This window comes from Agelaius phoeniceus, chromosome 2, assembly GCF_051311805.1.
Source record: "Agelaius phoeniceus isolate bAgePho1 chromosome 2, bAgePho1.hap1, whole genome shotgun sequence".
Classification (NCBI taxonomy): Eukaryota; Metazoa; Chordata; class Aves; order Passeriformes; family Icteridae; genus Agelaius; species Agelaius phoeniceus.
This window is the reverse complement of record NC_135266.1, coordinates 73,396,171-73,411,899: the sequence shown is the minus strand read 5'-3', so window position 1 is coordinate 73,411,899 and position 15,729 is coordinate 73,396,171. Positions and strand designations below refer to the sequence as shown.

Here is a 15,729-nt window from a genome sequence, read left to right as displayed (position 1 = left end):
TGTAGAAGAGCTTGGTGAGAGAAAAGATTGAACATTTCCAGTTTTTAAACATGGCATGCCACGGTTTGTAAAGTCCATAAAGATCAGCAATTTAGGAGATCAGGACTTGGGCGTTTTTTATCTGATATCTAAAAAGCAATTTTTCAAAGGAAAACTCAACTAACCCAGAGCAATGAAAAAAAAATTATGAAAATACTTCTCAAAGACTTAGAGAGCTCACAGTAATCCATGCTTATCCTCAAGGAAAGTTAATTAAACACATTCAGGTCTTTTTATTAGCATGCCACAATTTTTCTCAAGGCTTAGAATTTCTATTTGAAATCAACGCAAGTATCAAGTAAACCACCACCACTCCCTGCTCTGTATTTTGATGCTTAAAAACCTTTGATGCATCCATATTTTGCGAGGCTAAAAACCTAGCCATCCATATTTTGTGAGGCTAAAAACCTAGCCATGCATATTTTGCAAGGATTGCCACTGTCTCAGCTGTGACAGACTGTCACAAGAAAACCTTGCTGAATCCCCCCACAGCTCCCTGCCCAGTTAAAACCTTCTGCCATCTATTGTCAGACCATTCACAGCTCTGCCCTTTCCACTGCTTCAGGTAAGGCTCCACTGCAAGGTGGCGGACTCATGACCTCCAACAGTAGCAGCAGGTTCATCACCCTTCACAAGTCCTCAGATTTTTACATAAACACCTTTCTAAGTGATCCCAGCAGGCTGCTTGATCAGTTCACCCCTCCTATCTGCCACACAGAGATAACTTCCTGTCCTCATCCCTAAGAGGACCTTTAACCAAACAGTGCAGCCCCCTGGCTAAATGAAATTCAGATCATCACTGTTCAGGTGCAGTCCTGAAACACAATCAGGCCCCTCTTTTTCACAGTTGCTAACAAGACAGAACAGGAGCAGAGCTCATAACTCTTTCAGTCCCTGGGGTCTTATGTCCACCTTCGTGAAGCACCTGCTGAGCTGCATTCCTCTCCTGCATCCCTCCTAAGACTCAGTGATTTCTGAGAAGGAACACAGGGCAATAACCCTAAACTGTTCTCACAGCTCTTCCACAGCCAGCCCTGCTTAAAGCCTGGTTCTGAGTCCTCACCCTCACGGATAGCACTAGTGAATATCTCTGTTTCATGCAGCTTCCTCGGTAAGAGCCATCTAACTAGTTCTTCTCAGGTTAGTGTTCTCTATGAAACTTCCAAAATCAGCTGTGGAAAAGAAATAAAAGAAGAAAAAGCCAAATATCACAACAAGTCAGGTTTCATACAGTCAGAGGCTGTAGGGAGAAAGGATCCTTGTTGAATTTCTACCTAACATCCATGTGCTTGCAGACTCAAGATGTATTTTTACCAGCAAGTTCAGCAACTATTCTTCAACAGAATCACAAACATTTCCATAAGAGACCTGCACCTTTTCACTGTACTAAAGTTTTTATTTAATTCAACTCCACAGTAAGTTGCTTTTCCCTCTCTGTGCTAGCAGGCTATGCTAGAGAAACAATGCCCACAACAAATTACCTTTAGTCTTCAAGCACAGATGCAAGACTTGGGAGATGCCACTGCACATGCTAGTGGTTTGATACTGAAAACTACTTAACCACCAGCTTCGTTCCACACCCCTGTTCTGTTACACAGTAATACTTTCTACCGATTTTCCTTACCAAGTCAAACTCTCCTAGTAATTACTGCATTTGTGTTATTTGTAAAACAGAGATACACAGACCTTACCAGAACATCTAACAATCCACACAGACATCTTTTGTAGAGCATGCACGAATCAAAATCAGCTCAAAGCTTCAAGCACATCACTAGTGGCATACTTTGTAAAGTATTTTTCTAAAAAGACTAGTGCTTGCTGCCAAGCTACTTATCTTTACTGCCCTGCTTGGAAACACAGTCAGTGTTTTTCAGACTTTTACTTGCAAGGAGTAACACACATATTTTGATGAGACACCCACGACTAAAGATGATCACCTCTCACTTTACATTCGGCCTACTTCAGCGAGACATTAAAACACAATCATTCAGGCTCTGGCCATTGGTTAATTATTGATACCAGAAAAACTTCACTAGCATTTCTTTGGTTCTTTTGAAATCCCATTAATAGCAACACCTTACAAGCTTTATCTCTGTCAGAAGCACTTTTTGGTAAGACAAATTCTGTGGGGAAGGCTTTCAGCTAGACATGTACAGAAGATCTGTAATAAAGGGCTGTAACCTATAACAGCCAACACAGAGCTTTTCATTCAAACAAGTCTTTTACAAGGATGCAAACCTAGGATGCTTTAACACCTGTGGTCACTATCGGTATCCAGCTCCATCACATTTATGGGCTTTCTTTTCCACGCAGTTTCTTTGCCATATGGGCTTTCTTTTCCACGCAGTTATGAAAACAAGATAACACGCAGACATCAGGGACAGTTAATTGATAATTAAACAAATCAAGTGCGAAGCACCACTAATGGCTTTGCTTCAACGCGGCTGCACCGTGAGCCTCTGGCTCCTCGGTGCCCCTCCACTCAAAGGAAAACTCTGGAACCGGATCGCGCCACTTCCGAGGCCTCTTCCACGCTGCCCAGGGTGCCTCGCTGTCTCCGCTGGGCTGGGGACGGGCTCGACCTCCCGCCGCTCCTCCGCCGCCGCGGGAGGTGTCCCGGGCCCCGGCCCCGGGAGAGGGGAGGGAGAGTTGCTCGCTGGCAACTTGGGCTCGGGTCAGGGCGGCGGCCGGTGGCGGTGCGGGGGCTCGGGGACGGGCAGCCCGCCGGCGGGGCGGGCAGCGGGGGGCGCGGGCAGCCGGCACAGCCTGCCTGGGGCGACGGGGAGCGGGCGGCACATGGAGGAGCGGCGCGGCGTGCGCGGCGGGGCCGGCCCCGGCTGCGGAGCCACAGGGACGAGCCGGCGCGGCGGCGGAGGGGCAGGAAGGGAGGGAGGGAGCCCGCTCGAGAAGGGAGCGGGACGGGGCGGCGGAGGCGGCGCGCCCCGGCGGGCTGCGCCCCGAGCTCCGCACCCGAGGGGCGAGGGCAGCGGGAACGGAGGCGGGGAGGGAAGAGGGGTCCGGCGCGGGCGCCCCTTCGGGGGCGAGGCGGCGCTCCGGGCGCGGCGGTGCCGCCGCCCGCCTCACCATGAGCACTTTGGCCGCGTTCTCCAGCTGGGCGATCACCTCGGGGGCGCCCCCCGCCGCCGCGGCCGCCGCCGCCATCATGGTCTCTCTTCAATGACGCGCCATGCGCTGCATTCTGGGGCGAGGCGGCCGCGCGGCCAATCCCGGCCCGGCCCGGCCCCGCCGCGGAAGCGAAGCGGCGGCGCCGCCGCAGCGCTGCGAGCGCCGGGCGGGGACAGCGCCCGCCCCGCGCGCCTCCCTCCGCCCGCCCGGCCTGGCCCCGCCCCGCCCCTCAGGCCCCGCCCGGCCCGGCCCGGCCCGGCCCGCAGAACGCGGCGGGACCTCCCGAGCCGCGGGGTGGGGCCGTCGCCGCTCCCTGCCGGGCCCAGGTCGCTGCACTTGTCCGGCCCTCAGTTTGTTAGGGGTGGAAGGGGCCGCTGGAGATCAACCGGTTACACCCCCTACCAAGGCAGGGTCATGTGGAGCAGGTTGCGCAGGAACGCGTCCAGGTGGATTTGGAATGTCTCCAGAGAGGGAGGCTCCACAACCACCCTGGGCAGCCGGTTCCAGTGTTCTGCCACTCTCCATGGAAAGAAGTCCTTCCTCGTGTTGAGGAGGAACTCGTTGTGGTCAAGTGTGGCCATTGCTCCTGGTCCTGTCGCTGGGCACCACTGAAGAGAGCCTGGCACCATCCCCTTGACACTCTCCCTGGAGATTTCCATGCACTTCTTGCGCTTCCCAATGAGCTCAGGTGCCAGCGCGGCCGCAGGCGCTGGTTGCTGGCAGTCTCTTGTGCATTGCAGTGCTTGCAGATCTGTGGTGGGATGAGAAGCTGAGTTTGTAAAATATAGCTTACAAAGTGGTGGGGAGGGGAGAGAGCAGTCAGCATCTTTACAAATGAACTGGTTTACAGCAGACAAAACAAACCAAACCAAAAACAAACAAAGTAAAACAACAACAACAACAACAAAACCCCAACAATGTTTAAAACTGTTCTAAAATGCACTTTTTTCCACAAAAATCCACCTTCACGTTATTGGTTGTGAGTCACAAGACAGTGTCACCTCTAAAAGATGTGTTGAAGAGAACACTGTTGCACAGCCACAGGAGCAAAAGGACTCTCAGATTATGCCTTCAGTGGCATTTCATTTTGGTTAAAGAGTTGGCCTTTTAAACAAATCTGATGGTTTCCACTTCAGTTTGCACACTGGAGCAGACTTGGAGCTTTGATACCTTCAGATGCAGCCAAAATGGAAGATCTGCAATTGCCAGGGAGTGTTCAGTGCGTAGATCAGAGCACGTCCCTCACAGTGCAGAGCACTGAGCACCATCAGCTGTTGTGTTCCCTGAACCCGCTGCACCGCTCTGCTCTTAGCAGAGCCAGGTGCTCCCAGCCATAGTTCTCCCAGCCTGGGGGAGGCATTAGCTGACCTCAAGTGCTGAATTTATGCAAGGTTCGGAATTTATCAGCTAACTGAGCCGGCTGATAGCAGTGTTGAGTGCTTGTGGGCTCAACACTGCTGAGTGCCAATGGACAATGTTTCCATGCAGATGATACAATGTAATAGCCAAAGTGGAAGAAAGAATTGAGGAAACGAAATGTCAACAAGAAATCCATCTTTCCTGTTCCAAAGAAAAATGCAAGGATTTTTCTCCTAAGAAATGACAGCTTTCAATGCTGAAGAGGGCATGGCAGTGCTTATTACTAAACAAGTTTAAAAGTAGCAATAGAACCATGTAAATTATTGATTTTGGGGTTTACCTAGGAGGTAGAAGTAGATCATGCATTTCAGGATAACGTTAATTTTCATAGCTGAAGAATGTGGGGAGATCAGCAGGGCTGCCCCGAAAGGAGGGCTCAACAAACAGAAAACTGAACAACAGTCAGACATGGAGCAGTTCAAAGGTAGTGAGAGTGTGACAAGACACTTAAGTCCTGGAGTGTGTTTATTGGACAAACATTGCAATGTACAATGAGTCTTACTCTAAAGAAGAGAAACCAGAGCTAAAGACTTAGAAGTTTGTGTACAAAGAGGAAAATGTCAAAAAAATCCCTGAAAGGTATGAAAAAAAACCTATTTTAAAGAATTCTCTGTTCAGTAAAGGACTACTTCAGTAGAGTACTTCTGCACTTGTAGCTTATAATCAAAACGAGATTCTTCAACAACTGTTTCAGCATTCTCAAAGGTCCTTCATTCTCCTGTGGCCTTGTGTGTTTAGCAGCACACTTGAATAGCCATGAAAGCAATAGAAATAGAATAGTGTTCTTCAGGTTGGGAGGACTCAAGAGGTCTCTACACACACCTTCTGTTTCTTCAGCCTTCTGATCAAGTTGCTTAGGATTTTGTTCAGCAGGGTCTTGAAAACCTCAGAGAATGGAGAGTGCATAACTCTCAGGGCAACCTTGTCAATGCTTGATTGGTGTCACAGTGACCTCTTTTCCCCCTTAAATCAGAATGTCCTCATATGTCTGTTACTTCTTGTCTTGCTGCTGTGCACAGCAGTAGAGACTGTTGATGCATTTTCTTGACAATCTCAGGTACTAGAAGAAAATTCTTGGGCTCCCTTTCAAGCTTTTTCTGACTGAATGCAATTCCCTCAGCCTTTCCTCACAGTTGTTCCCACCCCCATGCCAACTTGACTGCCCTCAGCTGTACTCACTGCAATTTGTCAACTTCTTTCTCATAGTGTGGGCCCCAGAGTGCAATGTGGTTTTCCAGACGTGATGTAACAAGTGCTGAGGAAAAAGGACTGGTAGTTCTTTTGATCTATTGGCTGCATGCCTGTAAAAACAACCTAATGTGTCTCTATAGAGGTAGCCTTACTCACCACTGTGGTGTTCTGCTCACTTACATTTAACTTGGTTCCTGTCAGGCCAAGGAAAGTGCGTGGCTGGGCCTTAACTGCCTTGACACCCTCACCTGGGATTTCAGCATGTGCAGGGCTGTAGGTTTGCCTGTGGCAAGCCCAGTCTCCTCTCATCATGGCTCATCAGTTGTCCTTCTTCAATGTGTAATATATAGCCTTGTCTCCAACCCTTTCTCCTGCATGGATCTTTACTCTTACTCTGTCTTCTACTCTTTCTGGCTGCACTTTCTATTTGGACTCTGGACATGACTCATTATCTTGCCTTGTCTTGGACTCTCAAGAAGACCTGTCACTACTCCAGTCCTATCCAAATCCTTTGGACCTGCACCCTGATAGATGAGAGCACAGCCCTGCTGTCCTGTGGTCAACCTCAGCTTATTCATCCTCATGGAGAGGCCCTGCTCATGCTGTCCTTGTCACAGTCCACCAGGACCTCCAGATTCCTGCTTTGGTCAGAATTCAGTCCATACTGCTGTGGTTGTTATTCCATTTTAGGTAAGATGTGACACCACGGGATCCATCTGCCAGTCTGTGAATAGGAATAGTGGTTTGATCAATCTGTACCTATCCCTTCTGCCCTGAAGTTTGCCTATTTGGGCAAACTTTAGCATGTTCATTAAATCCACTTCTCTTTCACAAGTGGTATAATTTGTGCAGACAAAATCATGCATTTTACCATATGATCATCAGGTATATCTCATCCTCATTTTGAGTGGGAGGACTGAGTGGAGTAATCTTCAGTAAAAATTACATGTTCAAGTAGTCACATTTTCTTTCAGCTATATTACAATCTTAATGTTCTCTTGGCTAGTCTTAGAAAAGCTGATTGTTCATTTATCTTGTCAGAGTGAATGCCTAAGCTATTTCTGCTGTTGGCTAAAAAAGATGCATCACATTGTTCCTCCATGCTTTCCTCTTTTGTGGTGCTAATCCTCTTAAAATAGTTCAAACTTTTGAAGTCATTGCCAGAAAGAGTGTTGTTGGTAGTGGAGCCTGGGCTTCCTGCTCTAGCAGTCCTTTTCTACCTTGTTTTCTCCCACAGCTGAAACCAGCCACAAAGTGCCAATTTGGGCTAAAGATTAAAACATTAAGGAAAACAAAACAACAGTTGGTTGTTCAAACCAGTCATGAATTTGGGTTTGTTTTGAATGTGTTAATCAGTCCTATGCACACATACAATAAAACTAGCAAAGATCTGCTGTAGTCAGGAGCATCTGACAAAGTCTAGTGCAAGGGAATAGAAGTGGCTGAGCAGTGAGTTACACGAGGTAAGGAAATCACTGTCAGTAGGGAAATGGATGACTAGTACAAAAGCACAATGACAATTGCAAGCATGCAAGTGGCAAGCTTGGCATGGAATTAATCTTTCATCGTTGGTTAGGTAGAAGCTTTAGAAACCATCCTCTCTATCTTGTCTATCCTGTCTATCAGGACATACATCTTGATTTTTTTTTCTGTGCTTGATTTCCTTAGATGCTCCTAAGGTTGATTTCCAGCAGTGTTCAAGAGATCTCTGCCTAAACTTCTTTTTCTCACTAGACCTCCTTTCTCTGGCTGGAACATGCAATTTGCTCCCTTTCCCAGGCTCATTTTTCCTAACCTTGACTGCATGGGTTCCTGCAACAATTCCTGCGATAAATTCTGTAAATAAATTGTAAATAGGTTCTGCAATGAATTCCTGCAATACTTCCTGATTTATCACTGTTTTTTCATCAGCACCTAGATTAAGTCTGTTCAGAGTAGTGGTTCCAGTACTCACTATTCCACTTGTGGTTGTCTGTGATGCTCATCACCAGTGACACAGAAGGTCTCTTACCAGACACTTCAAAACAATTCAGGTTAAGTCCTTCAGACAACCTGGCTAGACTTCCATACAAATGGCCTCAGTCAAGTTACCTGGGCACAGTAAGTCACAATTCCCCTCTGGAGGAAAAGCTTCTACCAAAATTACTGTAAGCAAGTTTGCTAGCACTGCCCAGTGCTGTTGGTCACTTGCTCTGTTTATTTCTTACAACACAACAGTAAGCAGTGCTGCAAAGCTGGATTAGTCATTCAAGTAATTAATTTCAAGTCTTCAGTTTTGTTAAGAATGGCATTTGACAAGTAATGCAATGTGTCATGCACGAGTTTAACAGGGAAGAGGAAAAATATTGGGTCTTTACATGAGCAACCTCCATGTTGCAAGACTGGGTCTTACTGGAAGCAAGATTCAAACCAATTATTAACCATATTACACAGAAAAAGATGTGGGGGCTAAGAATGAGGTTATAGAGAATTGGTGTGTTGTGTAGCTGTGTGTGTGCAGAGCTTGTGACACTGTCAGAGCAGTGAAGAGTCACAGTGGCCAGGAGCAGCCACTGCACATGCCAAGCATCAGTTGAGTACCACAGCAGCAGCCTGCAGAGGGAGAATTCAGGAGAATGTCAGACGCAGAAATTACTGGGTCACACTCAATATGTTAAACTAATATTCTGCCCAAGAATTGAGGCACATACCTTGCACTTGAATTGGCTTTTCACAGGCAAGGCCTTGCATTGCAATAGATTGATACTGGATGGCAAAATGTCAGTAGAGTTAAAAAATGTAAGCTAGTAGAACAGACAGACTTCTGGCATCTCGTGATACTCATTCCTGTATTTGAAGCTGCAACAGTAAGAGCTTAAGCATTGTTTAAAGCAAGTGAGTGCATTAATTGTTTTACAGGAAACCTGCTGTATTTTGGTTTGTATCTGCTTACATTCTGTTTCCTCCTGACTCCACTTGTCTGGCAACCACCATGTCAGGGTTAGCACTGCAGTGTGGGAAGGGGGGAGCTCAACAGAACAGTCACTAAGTTTAGCTATTCTGACCTTTGGAGTTAAATTTAGGATTTATGACTGGTTGATCCGAATATGTTGCTTATGATTCACACTTGGAAGTTTATCAGTGATAGCTTGCACTAAGTATTTGGGAAATATGTATGCTTTCCTCACACAGCCTCTGTGCTGCCACTGCCATGGACTTGTGGAGTATTTGGGAATACTTTCCTAGTATACTAGATGGTAGGATGATAGCTTAAGCTAGTCTGTTTCAACTTGGCTGTAGCAAACATTTAAAAGTCTTCATGCAGCAGGTATCTATGTTGAAGGACACAAATGCCAGCTCAGACTGACAGTTTACTGCCTCTTTCATCTCAAGGCTGTTGTCAAGGCAAACTTACCAACCCAAAAGGGATCAATGTAGCACCAGTGTATTTTAGGCTACTGTCTCTAGACACTTGTTTTGTGTAAGTGTCATTCACTTAAGACTGAGTCATTTTTGATTAGCATAGGCTAGAGTACTGATGCTTTAGTCTCTCCTCTGAAATTGTTCTGTTTTGACCCTGCTCTAAAGATGCCTGCTTCCCTCCTATTAGTTTATTCCTAAGGTCATCTGCTTAAGAGGGGACTTTTCCTTCCTTTCAATAACTTACAAGTCACAGTCAAATTGTCACTGATCCTGCATAAAAAGCAAGGACCTAAGTGGAACTCCTCAGCAATACCCTTAGGTAAGACTTACCACCTTGGTACTAAGGGATCCATGGGCCCAATTTGCATGTGTGACTCTCTCTTGTGTGTTGTAACAAAACAGTGGGGTCTGGAGAAGCTGACAGGTGAAATATCTGTGGTAGTTCACAGAAGGTGCCAATGAAGCTGCAATAGCTTAACTCACACACATGCTTGTTTTACTTGTGTTTGGAAATGCTGCCATACTACTTTGGAGGTTTTCCCTTAAGGGGGTCTGACACAAACTTTTGCTCAAAAGTGTTCCTCCTGAAAGCAGAACTATCATTGAGTACTCACAAGCTGGTTCACCATCTAGCCATTTCCTGTTTTGAAGTCAATCCATGGAAAGCAAGCTAACTGCTCAGCTGACCAATCCCTTGTACAGTCACCCTAAGTGTGTGCCATGTAATTAATCAATTGCAGTAGAGAAAGCAAGGTCCAGTAGTTAGCTGTACCCAGGCTATCTGAAGGTGGCTAACTTCTGAAGTTGCAGCAGAAATATGCAACAGGACTCTCTTTATTTTTGTTCCATATACAGAAGAGGCATGTAGTAGAAATACCTGTTGAGATTCTCCAGCAGCTGAGGGTCCATGGGCAGAATGATCATTGCATAGAACATTTTACTGCTTCAGTTTGGGTCTGTAGTTTGCACCAGCACCCTGAAAAACTTATCCTGAGTGAGGAGATTTTTCATCTTTGGCAGTTCCAGAATAAACTTGGATTTTCAAAGAATTTCTTTCTTCCCTTGAGTTGTATGGATGGAACATGGCAGTGTGCCTTAGATGGAGATTCCTGGATGACAAGTTTGTATGAGCTGTGGCCATCACTCTTACCTGCCAAGTTTGCTCTGGGGATAACAAATGGCACCCTGGTTTTGAATCACTGAAAATCTTGCCTGGATTTTGCACGTCCCTGCTGCCTCCTGCAACACATCACAGCACTGCACTGTTAAAAATGAACTCTGCTTGTTAGTCCCACATGGATTTGACTGTTTTATTGAAAAAATTAATATTCATTTTCATGGCATGTTGAGACATTAGAAAGATCCTTTTGTAAGTCCAATTATACCAGATAGTCCAAAATATTTGGTAGCCTTATCAGAGACTAGTATTGGATTAATATCCATTAGTAGTGGATAGCTGATATGACCAGAACTATGACAGCCTAAAAAAGTCAAACAGGAAAAAAAATGTTGTCTATGTGGCCTATGCATTTCATCACAAAGTTATTCTACAAAGCAAGCATAATCATGGCCAGCCCCTTAACCCTCCAGCACTGCAGCTGATTTAGGAGATGGATTCACATAATGGCTGGGGTTGAAAACGAGTATTTTAAGCAGTATGAAGATTTTATGAGCCAATACACTGTCAGAATGTGCTTCAACTCCTTGAAGCCATCACAGCTTTCTCATGTCACAACTTCCCTGTGTTCTTTCCCAGTTAGCAGAGTATTAAAGGAATGAGTAGCAAAAAGGATTTCAACAATGATTTCATAATCAGTTGTCCATGTGCAACGTTGTCAATGAAATTACATTTGCATGATTATGCAGATAAATTCAGGTGAAGTTGCATTTGTTTCTTCAGATAAAGGTTTTGATTTATTTGACCACACAGCAGTTTTATTTTGTAATTACATTTACATCGACCAGAAAAGCAAGTCCATAATAATCTGGTTAGCCGTAAAGAAATTGAAACATTACATTATGATATAAAGTATTACATCTCATAGATAAGCAGCCTTGACTTGTCAAAGGCATATTTGTAGTCAACAGATGAAATTTCCTGGAAACACAGCTTCCCAAACTAGGTCTGTTAAAATTGCCACTGCTTGCAAATGTTTTTGTGAATAAAGGAAAACATAATATTGAATTGATTAAATAATCTTTTTTTTGTTTAATGAGCTCCTGGTCTCATAGGTGCAAAACCTTGAGACCTATTCCAGGTATAATTCCCATGGAAGCCTGTGCATGGGGCAAGATTAGAAGTGAAAGCGGATGCCCTGTAATCAGTGTGTGATCTGTTCCAAAAGAAAAACAGTAATGTGGAGACTGATGACTCTTGACAGGCCAGACTGTACTAATGGATTTTCCTGCAGTGACTGAACTACTTTCAATAGGATTACACTAACATTTTTCAGCAAGAGTAACGCTTCTGGCAGTCCCCACCCACCCTGCCCACCCTGCCACTGTCATTCCATTCTCTGCCCTTCCTTGTGCTCCTCCCCTGTGCTGGCATGACTGTCCGTGTCACCATGAGCTGAAGTGGCTCAGAAAATCAATCCAGTTAAAATTAGCAGCCAGTGTTTCACTGAGTTGTTTTGTGGCCTAAGCTCTCTGCTCTCAGTGTACTGACCAGTGGCTCACTTATGCCAGCACAACCAAGGGGACATGGCAGGGGCAGTGGGCAGCAGGAAATCCAACAGGCAGCATTTGGATCCTGCCATTTCTTCACTTCCATTGCCTCCAGCACTGCTCTGGCACAAGCATTTGTGAGGCTGCACACTGACCCTTGCTGGGCAGCCTTCCTAACAAAACCCAAAAAACAAACAAAAGTAATCCCTCCAGGTTTATTTTTCAGCAAGATGAATTCCCTACTCTTGAAGGTCCCATGGTCACAAAAACCTCTGTCCCAGGAAGAGAATGACATGGGGCTGAGGAGTCAATGGAAAGAGCAAGCACATATTCAGATAGTGCAGTTCCTGAATGCCACATCACAGCTTTGGGAGCCCAGCAGCCTTATTAGTAGCCTAGTCTGCCCCCCAGATAACAGCCATTGAGGAAAGAACAATAATAATCTCATAATAGAGATACATTTTGTATCATATGTATTTTAAAACTTTGCTTCCTAAATACCATGGGTTTGACAGAATCACTCTTACTCCTCATGGGTTGAATTGGGTTGGCTTGGGGATTTGGGGGGCATTGGTAGCACACTTCATTATGAATTTACTGTATGAAAAACTTCCAGTTTAAAACCAGCTTAAACTAAAAAAACCTAACAAAACTTAGTGAATGAACAGCCAATGTCAGGTTTAAATATTGAGAGCAATTCTCCTCTACAATCAGAAATAGTAGGCAAGGGTCCTGCCTTGGTAAATGGAAGGTAGCAATCCTAATTTATAATCAGTATCTACACATGATTTCTATATGCTGTGATAGTTTACCTTAAAATTTCAAAAACAATTTGATAATGTATTGATAATTTGCCATAAGGAAAATATTTCCAATTAGGAGTTTAACTGCAGAAGACAAGACCACTTGTTGCTTTACTCATCTTCAGAAGTAGAAGTTCTCCCTGTGCAAATCACCTGCTTCACATTATTCTTAGCTGAAGTGTCTGACAGCACATTTTTCAGTAATTTTACATAATGTGTCACTTGAAAGTGAGCATCAGAGTAAACAGTCTTGCCTAAATGACTAGAGCAACTGAGATAAACAGTTCTGTTAGCCTCAAGGACAGTAGTATTGATGATTTACTCAGAGGATGGTTTTCCTCAAACTCTAATTGTCCAACGGGCCAGGGGGACCATGTTTTCAGGGTGTCACAGTAAAATGCAGTGAAACAAGACAATTCTAAGGCTTGGAGATGACATTTTGTGTGCAGAAATACTGACTAAAAATTGCCCTTTACCTTGTCTTGGAGAAAATGGTGTCATCCAAATGAACTTTTGGTACAGATAAAGGAGGGAGAAATGCCACATGTGTAAAAAGAAAGTTTCATGCTGAGTTAGATCTGGTCAGTTCATGTTGGGCATTCAAAAGACTTTTGCATTGAACAAAATGCTGAAGGAAGTTTCTGTTGGGATGTTGGGACAGTAAGTACGGCAGGAGTCAGGTTAAAACTGTGTTTACTCTTTCTATGGCTGCTGTTTTGAATCTCTCCATTCTTTAAAGCTGTTAGTACAGAATTTGTTTTCTTTGCTACCATCAGTATAACTTACTGTCAGCAATTGCATTTAGAAATAACTCCTCCAGAATCATCTAAGTAAAATATGCATTAGTGCTCATATGTTGGAAAATGGGAAGAAACACAACACAATAGGCAATAGCAGGTCTGTGGGATCCAGCAAAGGGACATGACAGCAGTTCAAACAATGTAATGTCCCCTGTCCTGTTCCTTTGCTAGCTGTAGTTATGACATCAGGATGTGTCTGAAAAATAAAACAAAGAATGGAAGAAGAAAAGCAAGAGCATTGTTTTGGACTGGGTGAACTCTGAAGCGGAAGGCCAAGGTGATTAAGGCAAATAAACCATGGGACTGTGTTTATTAGGCAGGAAATGGTCATTACTAAATTGTCAGGAAATGCGCTGGAGGCTGATGTACCAACTCCAACACAGCTGGATGATTCAGTCATATTTTCTCAGTGTTGCTGAAATCATGGAATAATCATGGCATCTGCATTAACTTTTGTTTGGGAATGAGCAATTTAATTTCTTTTCAGCCACTCTTGCAACTGCATCCACCTTTATTTGGAAGGGGTGAACCTGGTTTCTCTGTTGGAAATGTTTTGGTGAAGATGGTGCTCATGAAACAGGACTGGCCACCGCTGTCACAGAGGGTGTTTAGAGAGATGGCAGCTGCACCGTGTCACATTGTGCAATGGCAAGAGCAAGCAGGAGAGGCAGGAGGAGCACCCGAGAGACCCCTTCAACATCTGTCACTGCTGGAGGCAGCTTGTTAAGAAATGCCACGACACTCTTTGGAGGAAAGTGGGGTCCCAGGGGCACCCACCTTCTCTCTATTTCATGAAGCAGTTTTGGCAAAATGCTCCCTTCTGTGCAGGGAGCAGCCATGTAGCTTCCCAGCTGATCAACATCATCCTCGACTGGAAGAATCTCTTCTGGAAACCACAGCACCCTTCAGCCTCCATGACCTGTTTAAGTCAGGACTGTATCCAGACACTGCTAGTAAATTTTTCCATGGACAACCTGAGGCTGCCTAAGAGGATACCAGCTGCCTATGTTTGGATCCCATCCCTCCATTCCTCATATCTTCTTTCCAAGTACAACGTGATTGCACCTATTCCAGGGGTGCTGTATATTTGCAATGGAGGCAGAACAGCTGGTCTAGCACAACAAGAGGCAAAAGAAAGATTGTCTCCTCTGTCCAACTTGAGCAGTGGTCCTCTGCACAACTCCTCCTCACTTGATGCAGTTCTCCCCATCATCAATCTCTTCTTTTATATAAACACAGATGGAAAAGCTGTTGGATGGGGACAATGACGTCTAAACTAAGATCCAGATTGGAAAAGAGCAGTGTAGGTCTGACCCATCAAGCAATAGTCCCCAGAGTAACATGGTGATTCATCCAGTTTCTCTGGCATGAAGAGATGACCTTTCTGGGGGCTTTTATTTTTTTTTAATATACTGAAACTCTTCAAATATTTTGCTGTCACTTGTTATTTGAAGCAGAGTTGACCTTATATCCAACTCTATGAACAGATACTTTTTTGAAAACTGAATATTAAAAATTACATAGGTAAGTGCCCCTTGTTAGACACTGATATTAATTAAGCCTGCAGTGAGAACAATATACAAATAATACAAAATGTAGTTCAAATTCAAGGTTTTGTTAGTATAAAGCAAGATATTAAAGCAAAATAAGAACTCTTCTTACTGGGTTTCACATTTGGAAAATTTCAGAAGACCATCTGTTTGTTGCTGGCTACAGCATGGTGTAACTTTGTTGTAAGCTCCTTGTGAGGTGACAGCTATCTTGGCTTCACTTCAAAGAACACTGAATGTGTGCACATTTCTGCACTTGGGCCAAAATATGCAGCAATGGAGGACCTCCATTACATTTTCCAAAGTTTGGAGTTCTGGCAGGACCTTGTTCCCTTCCTTGACTTGCTGTACAGCAGCCTGCTGTGCTCTGCTCTGGAGTGAGGATGATGCCCTGACTGTGGCAGCCTCTGTTCAGCAGATTTCTTAGTCTTGTTTTAGCATATCTATGGAGTTGTCTTAACTATGGCATTTATTTTAAAAATAATTTTCTTGGACACCATTTTTAAAACTGCCAGGCAATTAAATTTAAAATGAGAGAAGTTTCTAAAATCTACCTCAAAAAGAAAAAATCTGTTTTACTTTGCAGCCCAGCTCACCCTGTGACTGGGGTCAGACTGTTGCTTATCCTTGTTGTCAAGCCCTTGCCCAGTATGTGCCTACTGGAAAATGTCATCTTCACTTTTGGGTCTCTAAAATACCATCAGTATTGCAGAAAGACTGGGGGTGGCTCAA

The 15,729-nt window shown here is 44.6% G+C and overlaps 1 protein-coding gene across 1 annotated transcript in view; it reads right to left on the bottom strand.

The window, feature by feature from the left end:
• XPO4 (exportin 4) overlaps window positions 1–3,303 on the bottom strand; it is an 80,217-nt gene extending 76,914 nt beyond the window's left edge. Inside the window, exon 1 of the mRNA XM_054654947.2 lies at window positions 3,124–3,303. Coding sequence (XP_054510922.1) covers window positions 3,124–3,204 — 81 coding nt within the window. The 5' untranslated portion in view covers window positions 3,205–3,303. The remainder of the gene's footprint in view (window positions 1–3,123) is intronic.
• Between the last annotated feature and the right edge of the window lie 12,426 nt (window positions 3,304–15,729).